The sequence below is a fragment of the Trichomonas vaginalis genome, chromosome I, assembly GCF_026262505.1.
Source record: "Trichomonas vaginalis G3 chromosome I, whole genome shotgun sequence".
In the NCBI taxonomy this organism is placed as follows: domain Eukaryota; phylum Parabasalia; order Trichomonadida; family Trichomonadidae; genus Trichomonas; species Trichomonas vaginalis.
Window position 1 is genome coordinate 2,004,706 of NC_067203.1, and position 15,881 is coordinate 2,020,586.

General features: G+C 33.9%; 7 protein-coding genes and 2 pseudogenes across 9 annotated transcripts, besides 3 other annotated features; 1 reads left to right on the plus strand and 8 right to left on the minus strand.

Moving 5' to 3' along the window:
- Positions 1–790: 790 nt before the first annotated feature.
- Positions 791–1,966, minus strand: TVAGG3_0912270 (acid phosphatase protein; the record flags this gene model as incomplete). Its single annotated transcript, XM_001286647.2, has 1 exon — positions 791–1,966. The coding sequence occupies one exon, from the start codon at positions 1,964–1,966 to the stop codon at positions 791–793; it is 1,176 nt and encodes a 391-aa protein (XP_001286648.2).
- Positions 1,967–2,052: 86 nt separating this feature from the next.
- On the minus strand, positions 2,053–2,768 carry TVAGG3_0912280 (myeloid leukemia factor family; the record flags this gene model as incomplete). The annotated part of the gene is made up of 1 exon (XM_001286646.2): positions 2,104–2,763. The coding sequence occupies one exon, from the start codon at positions 2,761–2,763 to the stop codon at positions 2,104–2,106; it is 660 nt and encodes a 219-aa protein (XP_001286647.2).
- A 768-nt stretch (positions 2,769–3,536) lies between these two features.
- On the minus strand, positions 3,537–5,894 carry TVAGG3_0912290 (RNA binding; the record flags this gene model as incomplete). Its single annotated transcript, XM_001291650.2, has 1 exon — positions 3,724–4,214. A coding segment is annotated over one exon (491 nt), but the record flags the coding sequence as incomplete, so codon positions are not given.
- Positions 5,895–6,694: 800 nt separating this feature from the next.
- Positions 6,695–6,717: a mobile genetic element.
- A 264-nt stretch (positions 6,718–6,981) lies between these two features.
- Positions 6,982–15,881: part of a mobile genetic element that runs on past the window's edge.
- Positions 7,474–8,079, plus strand: TVAGG3_0912320 (integrase core domain containing protein family; the record flags this gene model as incomplete). The annotated part of the gene is made up of 1 exon (XM_051251855.1): positions 7,474–8,079. The coding sequence occupies one exon, from the start codon at positions 7,474–7,476 to the stop codon at positions 8,077–8,079; it is 606 nt and encodes a 201-aa protein (XP_051077429.1).
- TVAGG3_0912340 (protein of unknown function, DUF4107 family) lies at positions 8,324–8,851 on the minus strand (the record flags this gene model as incomplete). The annotated part of the gene is made up of 1 exon (XM_001295387.1): positions 8,324–8,851. One exon carries the CDS (start codon positions 8,849–8,851, stop codon positions 8,324–8,326), a length of 528 nt encoding a protein of 175 aa, XP_001295388.1.
- Positions 9,299–15,881: part of a mobile genetic element that runs on past the window's edge.
- TVAGG3_0912360 lies at positions 10,202–10,658 on the minus strand (annotated as a pseudogene). The gene has a single exon. A coding segment is annotated over exon 1 (457 nt).
- On the minus strand, positions 10,689–12,260 carry TVAGG3_0912370 (annotated as a pseudogene). Its single transcript has one exon. A coding segment is annotated over exon 1 (1,572 nt).
- TVAGG3_0912380 (organellar and viral DNA polymerase type B) lies at positions 13,958–14,233 on the minus strand (the record flags this gene model as incomplete). Its single annotated transcript, XM_051251856.1, has 1 exon — positions 13,958–14,233. The coding sequence occupies one exon, from the start codon at positions 14,231–14,233 to the stop codon at positions 13,958–13,960; it is 276 nt and encodes a 91-aa protein (XP_051077430.1).
- Positions 14,956–15,829, minus strand: TVAGG3_0912390 (organellar and viral DNA polymerase type B; the record flags this gene model as incomplete). The annotated part of the gene is made up of 1 exon (XM_051251857.1): positions 14,956–15,829. A coding segment is annotated over one exon (874 nt), but the record flags the coding sequence as incomplete, so codon positions are not given.

The window sequence follows — 15,881 nt, forward strand, 5'->3', positions numbered from 1 at the left end:
ACGAACTGAAGTTTCTTGAAACATCTGAGTGAATTTGTCTTCTATAAAAGCTTTCGCTGACTCTGACATAATTTTAGTTTCCTTTGATGGCTCTGATACTGGTAACGAGGCTATTTTTTCATTTGCCCTAGCAGAGCGTCTAATAAAAGTCATTTTTTCAGAGCAAAATATTCACAATGTAAAATTCACAAAAAGTTTTTTACTGAAATTTTTAAAGAGAGGAAATTGAATACAATTTTGGCACAATTTCTTCTGCCCAAATAATATACCTTAAAAGGAGTATAAATTGACCGTTTTGTTTATAAAAATCATTGGTGGAATTTAGTTTATATTATTTGGCTATTGTACAAAATAGGTTTCGATTACGAAAAGCTGATGACGCAAAGTGATATGATGAGAATTCAATTTGATCAATAGTATCATTCAAAAAGTGATTGTAGTACATTCAAATTTTTGTAATTGCTGAATTATAATGCATATAGTAGTATAATAATTTTGATCAAAAAGAAAATTCACCCGATGTAGTCAATTATATTTCATAATGGTTTAAACTGTAGGGTCCATTTAGTTCGTAGATGATAGATATGAATTTCAATTTCCAAACATTTTATTTCAATTGAAACCATTTCAATTTCGAAATTTACATTGAAAAAGGAAAATTTAGGAAATATAAGTCATGAACAAGAATCGACAACTATAATTATTCCAAAATCAGATATTTTCGCTTCCAAATTTTAATGATTTAAAATGTCTTTCAAAAAATTTTTAAAATTTATAAATAGAAATAAGTTTAAGGCATCTCCGGGCAATAAAGAAGGTATTGGCCAATCTTTTGTCTAAAGTCATGAAGCTTGAACAGTTCTTGGTCGCCCATTAAATCAATCTTCAGTGGTTGGCCATTGAAAACGAATCTTACGTATAATTCAGACTCTGCTTCATCGTTGTAGACTTCCATAACGATGTGGGAAGCAAGAGGAGGAATGAAATCGTTCTTAAATCCGAGGAAGGAAAGGAAAGCAGCGACGGTCGAGTCATGGGCTGAAAGGAGAACGAATCTTTGTGTGGACTCTCCATTGATATATGAATCAAGGTACTTCAAAACTTCTCTCATTCCATATGAGAAGGCAACACCTCTTGTCTTGTTGTAAAGTCCGTAGAGCATTGTTCCCTGATATCTTCTGCATGTTGTGATCATGTCAGATGTGATTTCATCAGGCATATACTGCTCATTGCAGAACATTGTCGTAACCCAATCGCAAATCTTATCGAGCTTGGAGTAGGAAACATCTGTAACGTTGAGGTAATTAATTACAGGTTGAACTGAGTTAAGTGTTTCCTGATAATAATCTGTAAATTCCTTTGATCCGAAATAATCGTTTGCCATTGTATTGAAGTCCTTGCAAAAGTCTTTCTTTGGACGGAGAGAATCTGATGATGGGGATCCTGTTGTGATTTCTAAAACTTCATTTGGATCTGCTGGTTCATATAAGCCAGACATGAATGAAATTGCACTTCTAAATGTGCGATCGTAAGCCGTGCATCTAGCGAAAACGACTGTTGGGTCTAAATATTCGGGAATAAAGTGTAATTTTTCGTAATACAATTCACGTAATTTTTGACCTAAAAGCTTGTGTTGGATCATACCGTCGATGATTAAATCGCCAAGTTTGCAATTTGGTGGGTATTCTGCAAATCTATTATCGAGAATTGTTTTAACTCTTCTTGGTTTAACGACTGGATTTGATTCCATGTGAGCTGCTTGAGCATCTTCAGAATCACAGCGCCATATACCTCTCTGCTGTCTCTCCAAGAATGGATCTAATGGAGATCTTGCACCATGACGAGTGAGAACAGATACATATTTCAATGTGTAGTTCTTTCCTGGTACATCTAAAATGCTATACTCACGTGGAGCAACGCATTCATCAATAGTTGATGCTACAAAAGAAGAAAAAGCAAATAACATATTACAAATACAAAAAAGTGACAATTAAAAATCTGAAAATCTCAATTTATAATATTACATAGACAAAAAGAGTGTTTGTTGTTTTATATAAATTCAAGTTTTTATTTCATGCTAGCATACATTAGTCATTGTTTTTCTTACTGAGACTTCTTTTTCTTCTCTTCCTTCTTTTCTTCTTTCTTCTCTTCCTTCTTTTCTTCTTTCTTAGGCTTGTCCTTTGGTTCTGGAAGAGAGGAATGTGCTGGAACATTGCTTTCATTCCACTTCTTCAAGAAGTCTTCGAGTTCATCGTCATGGATGTTCTTCAAAGTTTGGTGCTTCTCAACTTTGCCATCCTTATCAGTAACTTCGTGAACAGTAACAGACTTGTTGCCGATACGTTTTGTATCTACAACTTTGCGAAGTCCACTCTTTGAATCAACTTCTTCACGGTGCATATGCTGGATACCATCGGAGCCACTGTACATTGATGATGTGATTGAGTAGTATTGTGGATTTTCTTCATCATCGACTTCGTCTTCGCTTTGGGCAGCTTCCTTTTCTTCATGCTTAGTTTCCTTCTTTGGCTTCTCATTGCCCTTCTTGCTAGCACCCTTCTTGTTCTCCTTCTTGTTGCCATCTTCGATCATATCATGAGGAACTTGGCGACGAGTAAATGCATCATAAAAGTCACCGAATGCTTCTTCCATCTCACGATCTACAGAGTCCATCCAACGTGACATGTAATCGAAGACACCGGAGCGCATTGGGGCAAAGCGTCTGTAGTATACAATTGGTTCATCAAACCAGTCAAACATTATCGAAAAATGATTTAGTGTTCAGATAAAATTTCTCTTCACAAAAAATTGATAAGATAAGTACCCGAACACTAATCAATTGAAAATCATTTGTATTTTGACATTAATAGCCCATTAATTAGTCGCTTTATGAGGGTTTAAATTCATACATTTTTAGGAAATTGTGAATAAAATTTGGTAAATTTTATAGGAAAAGTATTTTACATATTGCAAATGCTCGTAAAATTAATAGATTTACAATGTTTATGGATCAAAATCCAAAAACTTCAGTAAAATTTTGAAAACTTTATTAATAAAAAATAATTAGTAGTTAAAACTGCAAAATTTACATGTTTAGTATTATAAAATGAACAAAGACTGCATTAAAAATACCAAATGTTCTGATCATTTGGAATATAATCGTGAAATTCTTTGGTATCAAGAGAGTTGATGCAGGAATAGATTGTCTGGCGTAAGCACGGTTCGCAACTTGAGGATCTGTGTTTGGTAAAGGAAGCTCTCTTTGACTTTCCGAAATCGACTGAATTATGTTAATAATCTTGTGGATATTTTTTGTGTAGAATTCTACGTAATTTCTCTGTTTTGTTTGGTCGGTTTCATTGAAGGAATCGAAATTCTGGAAGATTTGTCACTTACAGAAGAATCATCGACATCAGGCCCCAGTTAATAGCGCATTTTGATGTGCCGCCGAATTTGGCTCCTTGGAGTGGTTCATGGCTGATTCTGCCATGGAATGGTTTCCATCTTCAATAAAGCCCAGCTGAATTAACTGGATCGATCTTGATGGAAACTACATTACCGTAGCGGCCGAAAGTAGATGTAAGAATCTCTTCATTGATAATATTTGGATCAAGTTGGGAAATGTAAAGAGTTGTGTTATTTTTTGGTTGACACCAAGAATTCTATTATTTTGCTTCGAAAATTCTGAGTGGGCGTCCCCAGGCGTTAACATTATTTAACTTTTCAATTGCGCTTAAGCATTCTTGGTAAGTTGAGAATTTAACAAAGCCAAAGCCTTTATGAACTCCATTGGCATAAACAATACGTGCATTGATCGCTGAGGGAATGTAATTTCTGAAAAAGTCAAGCAACGCGTTATCATCAATGGTATTTGGAATATTTCCGACGTATACGGAATATCCTTCGGCTTTAACAAGACTGTCTGCATCTGTGGATTCGTTTTTATCTGTTCCCCAATTTACATTCCAACGAACTCCTGGCCTTCTCCTCATCAATGAGCCTTTCAAGAGTCTCATGGCCTCTGTTGCTTCTGATGCATTCTTAAATTTAATAAAGCCATAGTTAAGTTGATTTCCGGATGCTGGATCTCTCATAAAACGTATGTTTATTGGCTTATATCCAATGGCATCATAAATTTCATCAATTGCTTGTTCTTCGGAATCGAATATTTCAACATTTCCTAAGTATAAAGATGTTGTTTTATTCGCCATTTTTTTGTCATATTTTTACCTCAGTCCTTTCATATCACTAATTGCCTTCTTAGAATAGAATTATGCCCACCTTGAATGAATTCATTCTTTTATTTTCAATCAAACATCTTACTTAGCAATTAAATTTTGAATAATTTAATTGTTCATGTAAAAGTCATTCAATAAACGCATGAAGGATCTAAAGAGCATAATGTTGATCAATATCATGATTATCAAAGAAGAACTTTCCTCTTATGTTACAAGATATCTGCGATAGTCAAAAAAAGTTGATGACAAATTATCTTAAAAGTATGCTGTATGCTACTTATGTTATATAAACATCAATGATGTTGAGGAAAATCATCAATATTTATATTCAGGTGATATCTTCTTCAAAAAACTTTTATATTTTTCCTATCGGATTCTCCCCCACTTTGGGCGACCAGTGGTTCATGTGCCCCCGCTGGCGCTAAAAAGGAGCTCCCATCGTACCTTGTATAGGTAATACAGAATATTGGACATATATCACACTATTATTATCTTCGGAATTTTTATCTGCACCTTTTGCTGAATTATGAAGGGGAGTTATTCCATTATGATTTATATCAGCACCAAACAAAATAAGATCTTTTGCATTTTTTGTACAATTATGCTATGAATCTTTGTTTTTCCCTATTATTATTTTTTACTGCAACATGAAGGGCTATTTAACCTTGTTTATCTTCTTCCTTTTAAAGAATTAATTCTATTATTTCTTTAATATTCTTTTGAATTGTATATCTGATTATTTTTCTTTTAATAGTATCAATTGAAAATACATTATTGTTATGTTTCGCAAGAAAAAGAATCATTGCCTTAAGGTTCGATGAATTAACAATATCACATAAATCAAAATCGTTGATCTTTGATGGAAACCTCTCCAAAATATATTCGAAGTATGTAATGTTATGGGAATAAATAATAAATTTCAGACAAATTTTATCTATTTGATGATATACCTGGCATTCATTGATAATAGCTATATTCCCACCGATAAATGAGTATCGAAGGCATTTCTTTGTAATTTTGGTATTCATATTTGTTTTTAGATAATAAAAAATATTCACAGATCCAAAATAGCAGCATGCTTCAATTGGCGATAAACTTTGAAAACATGGAATTGCTATTGAAATGTCTGTTATTGGTTTCATTAAAGCATAGACCTTGAATTTTTGGATATCATCATTCTTAATCATTTCTTGAACTTCCAAGGCTTCTGAGGATGTTTCAATCCATAAATTGATCATATTATTAGTATGATCTTTCTTCAAATAATTGGAAGCAAAATCTAAAACCTCGATACTTAATAATCTTTTTGAAAATATTTGATATTCATTTGATAAATGATTAAGTATTTGAATATAAAGCTTGGTGGATCCATAGTTGAATTTGATTGCGTTTAAAATACTCATTATCAGATCGTTAATGGGCATTTTATACTTGTTTACTAAAACAGAAATTATCATATTGGTAAGTTCTTCAAGGGACTCTTCTGTCTTTAGATGATAAAGCATTTCATTTGTTCTTATATAATCATCATAGCGTGCTAAGTACACACTTATCATAATGATTGTTTGCAACTTTTTTTCCACCTTTCAAAAATGAATGATAATGCAATAGTTCTAAACGTGGATATTTTTGATTCCAATACTTGACACAGATTGAATTTTTCAAATAAAAAATTATTTGTTTACCAGATTTGGTAAAAAAATTGAAAAGTTTTGATCAGCAATATTTTTAATTTATTACAAAGTGTGAGCTCATATTTCTGTTTTTATTTCAGCCAAATAAGTTCACACCAAATAAAAACCATAAAATTAACTAAATCTTTCCAAAAATGGGTTTAAATAAGGAAAAATGGCAAAGTAAGATTATGCCAAAATGTTAGCATGTGAATGAGCTCATAACACACAAGGAAACTCCACATTGTATAATTCAATTGTCACATGTTGAACTTTCATCTTCTTCAATTTTATTCAATACTTGTCAATGAGATACTAAACATAGAACAAATTTGTATAAGCTTTCATGTGGTATCGTTGCTCGGAAACATCATTAATGCAAAATTCTTTCTTTCTAACTAAGATTTTTAAGACAACAAGTGTCACGGCCTAAAGGCATACTTATCACTTTCAGACATTCTCTCAAGTTTGAGTTATTGAATTTTTAAATAAATTTTTTACAAAGCTTGATATGTCAAGTTTAGAGCAGCTAAAAAATGAAAATTGGTGCAATTACCGTGGCCTTAAGCCAAATAAAGTATTCGAATGCCCAGATCAAGCATCAAAAATGATTTGGGGCGTCAATTCCAATAATATTATACAATTATCTTCACAAATTATCAAATTAATAACAACTAACAAAATAACTATCCAAATGGCGCTTCGTTTGAATTCATATTTATCATTGTTTTATTACATTATCTTTCTTTTAATATGCAACATTGTTTTATGAAATATTAAGGCTGCACTTACGCCCATCTGACATTAATTCAAATTTCTGATAATTTAACCTTAAACATTTGAATTGAAGGCTGTGTCAGATGAGCATAAGTGCACCCTTAAAAAATTAAAAAATATTAAAAATATTTGTTTTATTTACCAGGCCGTATTAATTCCTAATCTCAACTGCTGAAATGGATATGGGTTTAAATCCGGAGTTTTTCATTCAAATCGTTGAAGTTAAAAACTATGAAGATATAATGGAGGACAAAGCTGACAAAACAGAGCTTCAAACATTAAAGACTGAAATACTTCAAACATTATATCCTATAGGCTCTATTTATACGTCAATGAACTCAACAAATCCAGCAAGTGTTTTAGGTTTTGGTACTTGGGAACAGATTATTGACAAATTCTTATACTGTGCTAACTCTTCAAAGCAAACAGGAGGCTCAAAGAAAATTAGTGAAGCAAATCTTCCACCACATAAGCACACAGGAACTACAAGCGATTCTGGAGACCATCAACATACTATTGATGGTAGTTTCTTAAATCAGTGGCAAAAAGATTACAACAGCGATAATGTTTATTCTCCAACAGAATATACATCAAAAGTGGTTCAGCATAAAACAACATGGAATGGAAACCATTCACATACTTTCACAACAAATTCAACAGGTTCTGGTGCAGACTATATGCCACCATTTATGACTGTATTCGCATGGTACCGCGTTCAATGAACGCGCTTGAGCCTGCTTTGCAGGCTTATCGTAGAGCTTAAAATCTTTAACTTTACTTAAATGAGTTTGAAAGAAGTATTCGAACAACATCCATGGAGGTCATTTAAGAAGTTCAATGAAGCTGCAAAGAGTTGGGGATTTACTAACAGAGCTGAAGTTAAAAGGTTCTTTGACAAAAATGTTGTACATCAAACAAAAATAAACCCTTACGACTACTTTTTACCAATTTACTCCAATACTCCTGACGCATACCAATTTGACACTCTCATTCAAAGCAGAAAAGGAGGACATAAACCATTCCTCATCTTCATAAATGTTAATACTCGCAAAGCATATGCATATCCAATGAGGAATAAAGGAACTCGTGAAGTGTTAAGAGTTTTACAAAAGTTTGTAGCAGTACATAACCCAAGTACTTTAACATCAGACCAAGACAGTGCATACCTCAGCAATGAAATCACAGATTTTCTCATTAAGCATAACATAACTCACTACACTACTGAAGACCATAACCATAACATACTCGGTATCATAAACCGCTTCATAAGGACACTAAGAGATTTAAACCAAGAGCGAGACTTAGTTAGTATACATATTTTCAGTACGGTGGCACTGCGCGTCATCTTACCGAAAATATGTCAATCTGGCACTTTACAAAACCACTAACGTATATTTTACATCACAGATGCAATATTTCTAATAACCTTAAACTATTTCTGCCACGTAAAGTATTTATCACATAAACCACCTCATCTCACCTCTCTGTACGTTATATATTGTGCGCAGGTCATTGCCCATGGCAACTCCCCACGACACAATGCATGTGCATGAAAACATAGCACAAAAATAAATTTAGGTGAAGTGGTGAGATCTCACCTCTTTTTTCACCTCTTTTTTCACCCTGTTGAATTCATTGCTTTATAACTCTCTTCCTTGGTTTCTTTTTAGTTGCTTTCTTCACGTCTGTCTCCAACTTGACTGTCTTTCTTCTTCGTCCGTAATGATACCAGTTACTTCCACCAGTCAATGGGTCAAATGGTCGTTCATAAGGGTTTCCATACATTCCATAAGGTCCGTATGGAAGAACTACTAGTGGAGAAGAAACATTTTCTTTAGTTCCATCGACTCTATTTAAATGCATTGTTTCACCTTTCATCTGGTCATTAAAGTCTTTTGCGTGTTTTGCAAACTCATCGTCCTTTCCTAAAGCATTTTCTGACTCAGTCGCAACCAAATTGGATGCTTTATTTATGAGCCCCATTTTATTTAATCTTAACTTCTTTGCAACCCAGCCTCCAATCTTTCCTTTATTTGCATCTAATGTCTTTGAAACCCTTCCTCCACTCATTTTATTTACTGCGTCATAAGCTCCAAGTGCTTTTGCTCCAAATGCTAATGCTTTTGTTCCCATTGCGCCTAAAGCTGCCCAAGCTACCATTTACCCCATATTAAAATCATCTCTCTTCAATATTATCTCATAAAAGTTCTCGTTACTGGAGAAAGTCAATGAAACATAAACGTTCTCATTCATAAACTTCTTTCTTATCTCATCTATTCTCAATAAAATATCTGAACAATTGCTAACATCTTCTACAACAGTTATTTCATCATGAATGACCTTCAAGAACAAGCTCATTTAATATGCAATTAAAATCATCTCAATAATGAGTCCATCCTTTCCATCTTTAGGTAGCACAACATCTTTCATTGAAGAAGGTTCGACAAGTCTTATGTTAAACTTACTGACAAAGTTTGTTATACTATAATGCTTCGGTGGCGAATACATGTAGTTTGAAAGACATAATATAGATTCTTCAGCAAATTCACTTATACTGGATTTTATAACAATGTTCTCACGAGACCAAATAGTTAGTATACATAAGTCGTGTATGGAGGCACTGCGTTTCACTTTACCCAATACTTGTGAATTTGACACTTTACAAAACCGTTAACGTATATTTTACAACACAAACGACAACACTAACTTAACCTTAAATATTTACAAACCGCCAACCACTAACGACTTCATTAATGTAAAAATAAACGTTCTCACTTACAAAAGTATTGCAACTCCTCCCATTGCTGTGCTTCACATAACAGCTCATAATCTTCTGACTCACTTTCTTCTTCATATAGGTCAAAGTCACTGTCAAAATAAATGTTAGTAAGTTTTGACAAAGCTAATGAAACACGTTTACCGTTTGTATCGTATGCTTGTATAAACTTTCCATTCTTCATTCCTTCATAAACGCTCAAACTAACTTTACCTTTCTCCTCGTATCTGATAGAATGTATTTTCACGAGGAACGAAGAACAAATTCTTGAACTCATGACCGTTGTAGTTTGTTATCTCAATAGTTTTCGTCATTTACATAAATAAAATAAAAAATAAACTTAAAAATTAATGATATCACCACCCCACACGTATGAAAACATAGCGCAAAAATAATTTAGGTGAAGTGGTGATCTACCTCTTTCTACCTCTTTTCAACCTTGAATTCATTGCTTTATAACTCTCTTCCTTTCTCCAACTCTTCTAACTTCTTCTAAGTTCAGCAATGTTGTCCTCATGAAGTTTAATCTTCCTTAAATTCCTTCTCTATCTAATGGTTGCTTTATCTTTCTAAACTGAACTCTACCATCCTTCATAGTATGAACGTAAAAACCTTCTGGAAGCTCCTGATTTAATGTATTCTACCAAAAATTTTTGTTTCATTGCTTCAGTGACTTTAGTCGTCATTTCAATCAAATAAAAATGTTCAAATAAAATAAAAATAACGTTATTTTTTCAGTAAGGAAACGCAGGAGTTTTACGATTTATTTGAGGAGTAGGTTCTGGTTTAAATGTTGGAGTCGGTTTAGGAGTTGACTTTTGAACAGGAGTTTGTACTTCCATAGGTTCAGGAGTCATTGAAGGTTTTGCTTGTGAAGGCGTTGGTTTTGACGAAGGTGTTGGAGTTTGTTTAACTTCAGCTACTTCAGTATTATTTATAACATTTGCTTTATTTCTTTTCAACATCATAACTGCTCCTGCTGTAGCTAGCAAACCTAGTGGGAGACCATATTTATATAAGGACTTGACCAAATGCTATTTTTGACAGGAGCTGGTGGAACACCTAACCTTGGTGAACTGCTCTTTGCCATTGTGCAGCTCGTAAGAAATATTCAATAGGTGCTCCATAATCGTTTGGTAAAGTTTGTTTCATAGATGGTGAAGGTTCACGAGAGCTTGATGAAGAACTCATTTATAAGCTTTAAAAATAAACGTTCATCCTTTATTCCTCACTGTCGTCAGTGCTAAGTTATAGTCGTCAAGTCTTATTATTGGTATGCCTGACTGTCTTACTTGTATTGCAAAGCAACAATCCCTCATAAATCCAATAAGTGGCTTTGGTACATTTTCAGTTGCTAGTTCAATAGGTCCTTTAACAGACAATTTGTATGTTATTGGAGCAGTAGATGTTTGACCTTGCTGGAAGCAAAAGTCCACTTCTGTTGGAAAACCACATAAGAAATGTGTGTTGTCATAGCTATCCCATTTATGTTCCACACTACCATCATCCACCAATGACCTCATAACATCTTCATTAAATCCTATCATATCATTGTTTGTATTGCAAGCGTTCGCAACCATTTCATAAAATACAGGTCCATATGATTTTTCAGGTTCTGCAGGCATATTTCCATAAGCTCCCATGGAAAGCTGAAGATATTTAAACTTAGGGTTCTCAAAATTAACATAATAGTTGTCTTTCTTTCTAAATAGTGCCCAAATACTTTTAACATTAATAGGCGTATAAGCTGCTGTAAATGTTGCACTTGAACTATCTGTATTCTTTGAGAATGAACCGTCCATAGGAATCCAATCCATAACTTTAACAGGAAAACATAAAGCCTCGTTTGTATAATGTTCTACAAGTTCTGTATAAATGTTAGGGTCTAAAGAGAATGACTTTGGATGAATGAAACATTCATTAAAATCCATCTTTGTTCGAAATAGTTGCTGGTTACAGTTGTAATAGTAACTGTTCCACTAGCTTCTACTGCCTTCGTTATCATAGTGAATGGTTCATTCCATGGAACAAATTTATTTGTCGGTGGATTTGAATCTGAAGCAAATGCAACTTTAAGAGTTGGATTGAAAGCAATGATATCATTTACAGATATAGATGTGCATTGTAAGGCGTCGCTACTGAACTTTACTTTAAGCTGAATGTTTCCTGCAAAAGCTGGAATAAATCGAATAGCTTCTAATGGAAGGAATCTTCTAACAGGAATTCTTAAACGAAGCTTAAAATCAAATGATTTTCCTGCTGTAATTGGACCACTAACAATTTGTCCTGTTCTGCATGTTCCCGAATGACTCCATACATCTTCATGTCGAGTCTTTGAGAAAAATCTACTTTCTTTATTTGTTCGGTAGTTTGTGAGTTTGAAGTTATATATGCTTCTTCTCTTGCGTTGTCTTGAGAATATACGATACGACCATTTGCAAGGATTTGATATCCAGCAACTGCATAGAAAGCGTCATCGAAACCAATCCAAAATCCTGGTGGGTTTGTTTTATTGGAACCTGAACCAATTTCTTTATCTGCAATAAATTGACCTTCCATTTTATACGTAATGAATGTATTGTAAAGGTCCAACATATTTTCACCAGGAGGTGAGAGATTGAATGTTACCCATGTGTTATCTTTAGCAGTTCCAGGTTGTGATGGAATCTTTGCGTCAGAATATTTTCTATTAGTGTCACCAATTTGAACTGCATTGTCTATGATATCGAAATATGAGCGAATCTGATGAATATGCTCTGCTGGAGTAAATTCGTTTAGCTGTTCGTTCTGCATGTATTTACTTCAGATAAAAATATCTATTTACTTCATTATTCTCACTCTTCTTCTTGGTATTCGTGGTGGAAGTTGTTTCTTGACATTTTCAATGAACTGTACATTCTCTTTTGTCTCAACTTCTTTCACTGGCGGGTCAGGGTTCTTTGACTCGGTTTGTTTTTCAATGAAATTCACGAACTTTGCAATAAGCTCTTGGTTCGTTATTGAAAGTACATCTGGCTTCTTTTCTTCTGTTCTATTGACTTTTCAGTTTGAACAGAAGGTTTTATATGGGCTTCGTGGACTTCACCCTTGCCATGCACCTTAATGTTGTCGCTCTCTGCATTCGCTAATGGACCTTTCTTTTTCTTACGTATATTTTACCATCTTTACTCTGACTTACGTAATAGAAAGGATGTTGTATTCCTCTTGCGTCATTTAATATAATAGACTCTCGCTCTGATTTTGACAAGCTCATTTTACATCGGTTAAAGTTTTAATTTTGTTTTTTATCTGCAGTCAAATGACTCAGACAAGCCCTACGGACAAGACCCAAGGGTCATAGATGTTGAAGCATTGAAGAAAGAAATTCGCGAGCAAATTTTATCCGAACTGAAGGAACAAAAACAAGAACAAAAGCCAGAGAGACCAAAGAGAAAACTTAGTGAAAAACAACTAGCTGCATTAGCTGCTGGAAGACAGAAGAACCCACGTTTGCTGGCGAAAAAAGCTAGAGAAGAAGCAAAAGCTAAAGAAGCTGAAGCAAAGAAAGAGTAAATGGTTTATTTTTATCCGAATAAATGTATAGACAAATACCTTTATCTGTTGCGTTCAGTAGTGAAAACCCTGACGTCAAAATAAAGGGGAACAGAGTAACGTTTAAGTTTCCAACAGACTGGATTGTGAACATAAATGAAGAGAAGTACATTGGCATAACATCTATGTATATAACACGTGCTTTCAGAAAGGTTGACTTTATACTTCAAGTCGAGATAGAAAATGACGAACAGTCTTTAAGCGCCCAAAACATTCACATATACAAATACTTTAAAGACGATACAACATTGCAATGTATGATTTCATTTAATGAGATGTTCGAGAAAAAGTTCAACATTGAAGTACAAACTTTACAGCCTTTACGTGAGTTTCTTGCACAACTGAAAGAAGAAGGTAGTCAGCCACAACTTATAGACTTTCATTATGAATTTAATGAAAATGAAGATGGAACTCATGACTGTCAATTCATTGTATTCTCACCATTCAATGAAGTCGCTAAAAAGAAAGAAAATCCATTACGTATAAGATTTCAAATCTCCGAACCAAGTGATGATTTTAAGAATGTTTTCAATTATGATGCAATGCTTCCGAGGAAAAATGAATTTTCAAAGATTGTAACACCTGGCATTTGGGATAGAAAGCAAGCAATACTTTACTCTAATATAGCCAAAGGCGTTGAAAATGAGTTCATTGGTCATACAAGAACTTCACCACTTCCTAACCCTAAATACTATAAATTAACTGGCTTCAATCGTGAGTTTTGGATAGACATGTCTCCCACTCATGACCATAAATGTCCAGTGTTCTTGCCTCCAGATGGGAAGGACTGTCTCTACATTGAAGCACAACTCTTAAACTCTACCATCGCAGTATTGTAAAATCTACGCTAGCTTTATTTTTATCACGAATGACCTCATTGCTGACAAAAATAAATGACCTCAGAACTTCAACTTACGAATAAAGCTTGTTTTAGTCGTTATTGAAAAGTTGAACTTTTCAGCAAAGCAAGGTTGACATGACTTACATAAGTCGAATGCAATCTCTTGACCATCATGAAGTGCTTTGTAAAGTTTCATTAAACTGAACTCAGAGTCTTTGTCATATGTTCCAACAGGTATGTGAATGTTCTTATCTTCATTGTAATAGCATTGTATAGCTTCAGGAAACATTTCATTAGCGGTTAAAGCAATAACATCTTGCTTCACGCCTTTCATTCTGCAGTGAAATGCAACTTCATTTAAATCGTTAGTGAGTAAGTCTATGTAGGTCTTCTTTCCACAGAAAATACTTTTATAAGCTAAACTTTGTTTTCCAGGTGTTATTTCTGCAAAGTCGCTATGAAATTGACCAAGGTTCTTTCCTATAAGTTCGCGACCATATCTCTTCTTAAACTCTGCTGCAAGCTTTGGGATGTCTTCATTATATAAGTGCATACTGTCGGTATCCTGGTAAAAGATTTGAAGTCCCATGTCCTCTGCAGTACAGAATACTTCATTCATAATACGTTTTGACATAGACAGAATATTAACACCAAGTGGACAGAAGTTAAAGTGTCTGCAAATGCTTTTCGTTAGCTTGAAAATAGTTTTATCTGAACCATCCAAACCTTCGAACTTCACTATATGGTTGTAATTTCTTATAGCATATCTTATAGCATCTTTGTCATCTACTATGGTTATTTTTGACTCAATAGGAGATAGAATAGTTTTGCCATAAATGCTGTTCAGAATGAGTTTTATAATTTCTTGTAAGGGGTTTTCTTCTTTCTTATACTTTAACCTTAACTCAAACAACTTCTTTACTTCATCTCTTATTCTCATATCTCTGTTTCCATCGTAATAGTATCCTTGCAACACTTCACATTTGACACCTTGATATTTTATGAGGTCTTGTAATGTTATATGGTCAACATACATGAGACAGCAAGTGTTTGAACTTCTTGGAACGTTAAGTTCTGGATTTAGTTCAGGGTCGCAAACTATTAAATGAAAGTGTCTGGGTATACCAATCTCTGTTATCTTAATGAGAACAAAGAAGCCAGACATAAACTTTTCACCAATGGGTTCCTTTTGGTCGTCATCGAATAAATGTCTCATGAGATACTCTGTGCTTAACATTTCTTCCTTCAATACTTTTGGAATACCTTCTAAAGTATAAAGTCTTGCTATAGCTGAAGGATATAATGAAACAGTGTCGAAGTCAGCAATGAGTTTCTTTTTGCTCTTTTGTTTCATGTTATCTGACAACATACATCTTCCACCTTGAATGCATCTCGAAATAAATTCTCTTGGTTTATTTGAGAGGTCATAAAGATTTCCATTCGGGAAGTATACTCTGTTCTCAAACAATTTGTTAGCAATAGAACAAATACTAACGTAGTCATAAACGTTTAAATCAAACTCTTTCAATAAGTCATTGCGGAACTTTACAAAACCTTCTCTTAAAATTCTTACATCTTGTTTGCAGTAAAACGTGCTATATTTTTCTAAGTCGAAGTGGTTTTCATCTATTCTGCAACCTTTGATGGAATCTATGTTCTTCATAAATGTATCTGCATCATGGATAAACTTACATGCTTCAGAAATGACACCAGTTCTGTTGTCATTTGCTAACAAAACACTGCTGTAGTAGTTATATGGAAATACTTCTTTCGGTCCTGTTTGTAAGTTAAACATAGCAGGAAATAGTTTAAGCTTCTTATTTATAACACTGTAAGAGTCTTTTATAATAATTGCCCTTCCTTTATATAAACCAGTTATTTGCATTGTTCGTGAACCTTTAATGATGGGAGTTCCTTTCACTTCTGTCATGTGTCTTAAGATGAAGTTTATGTCATAACTGAGGTTATGGAAATATATTAAA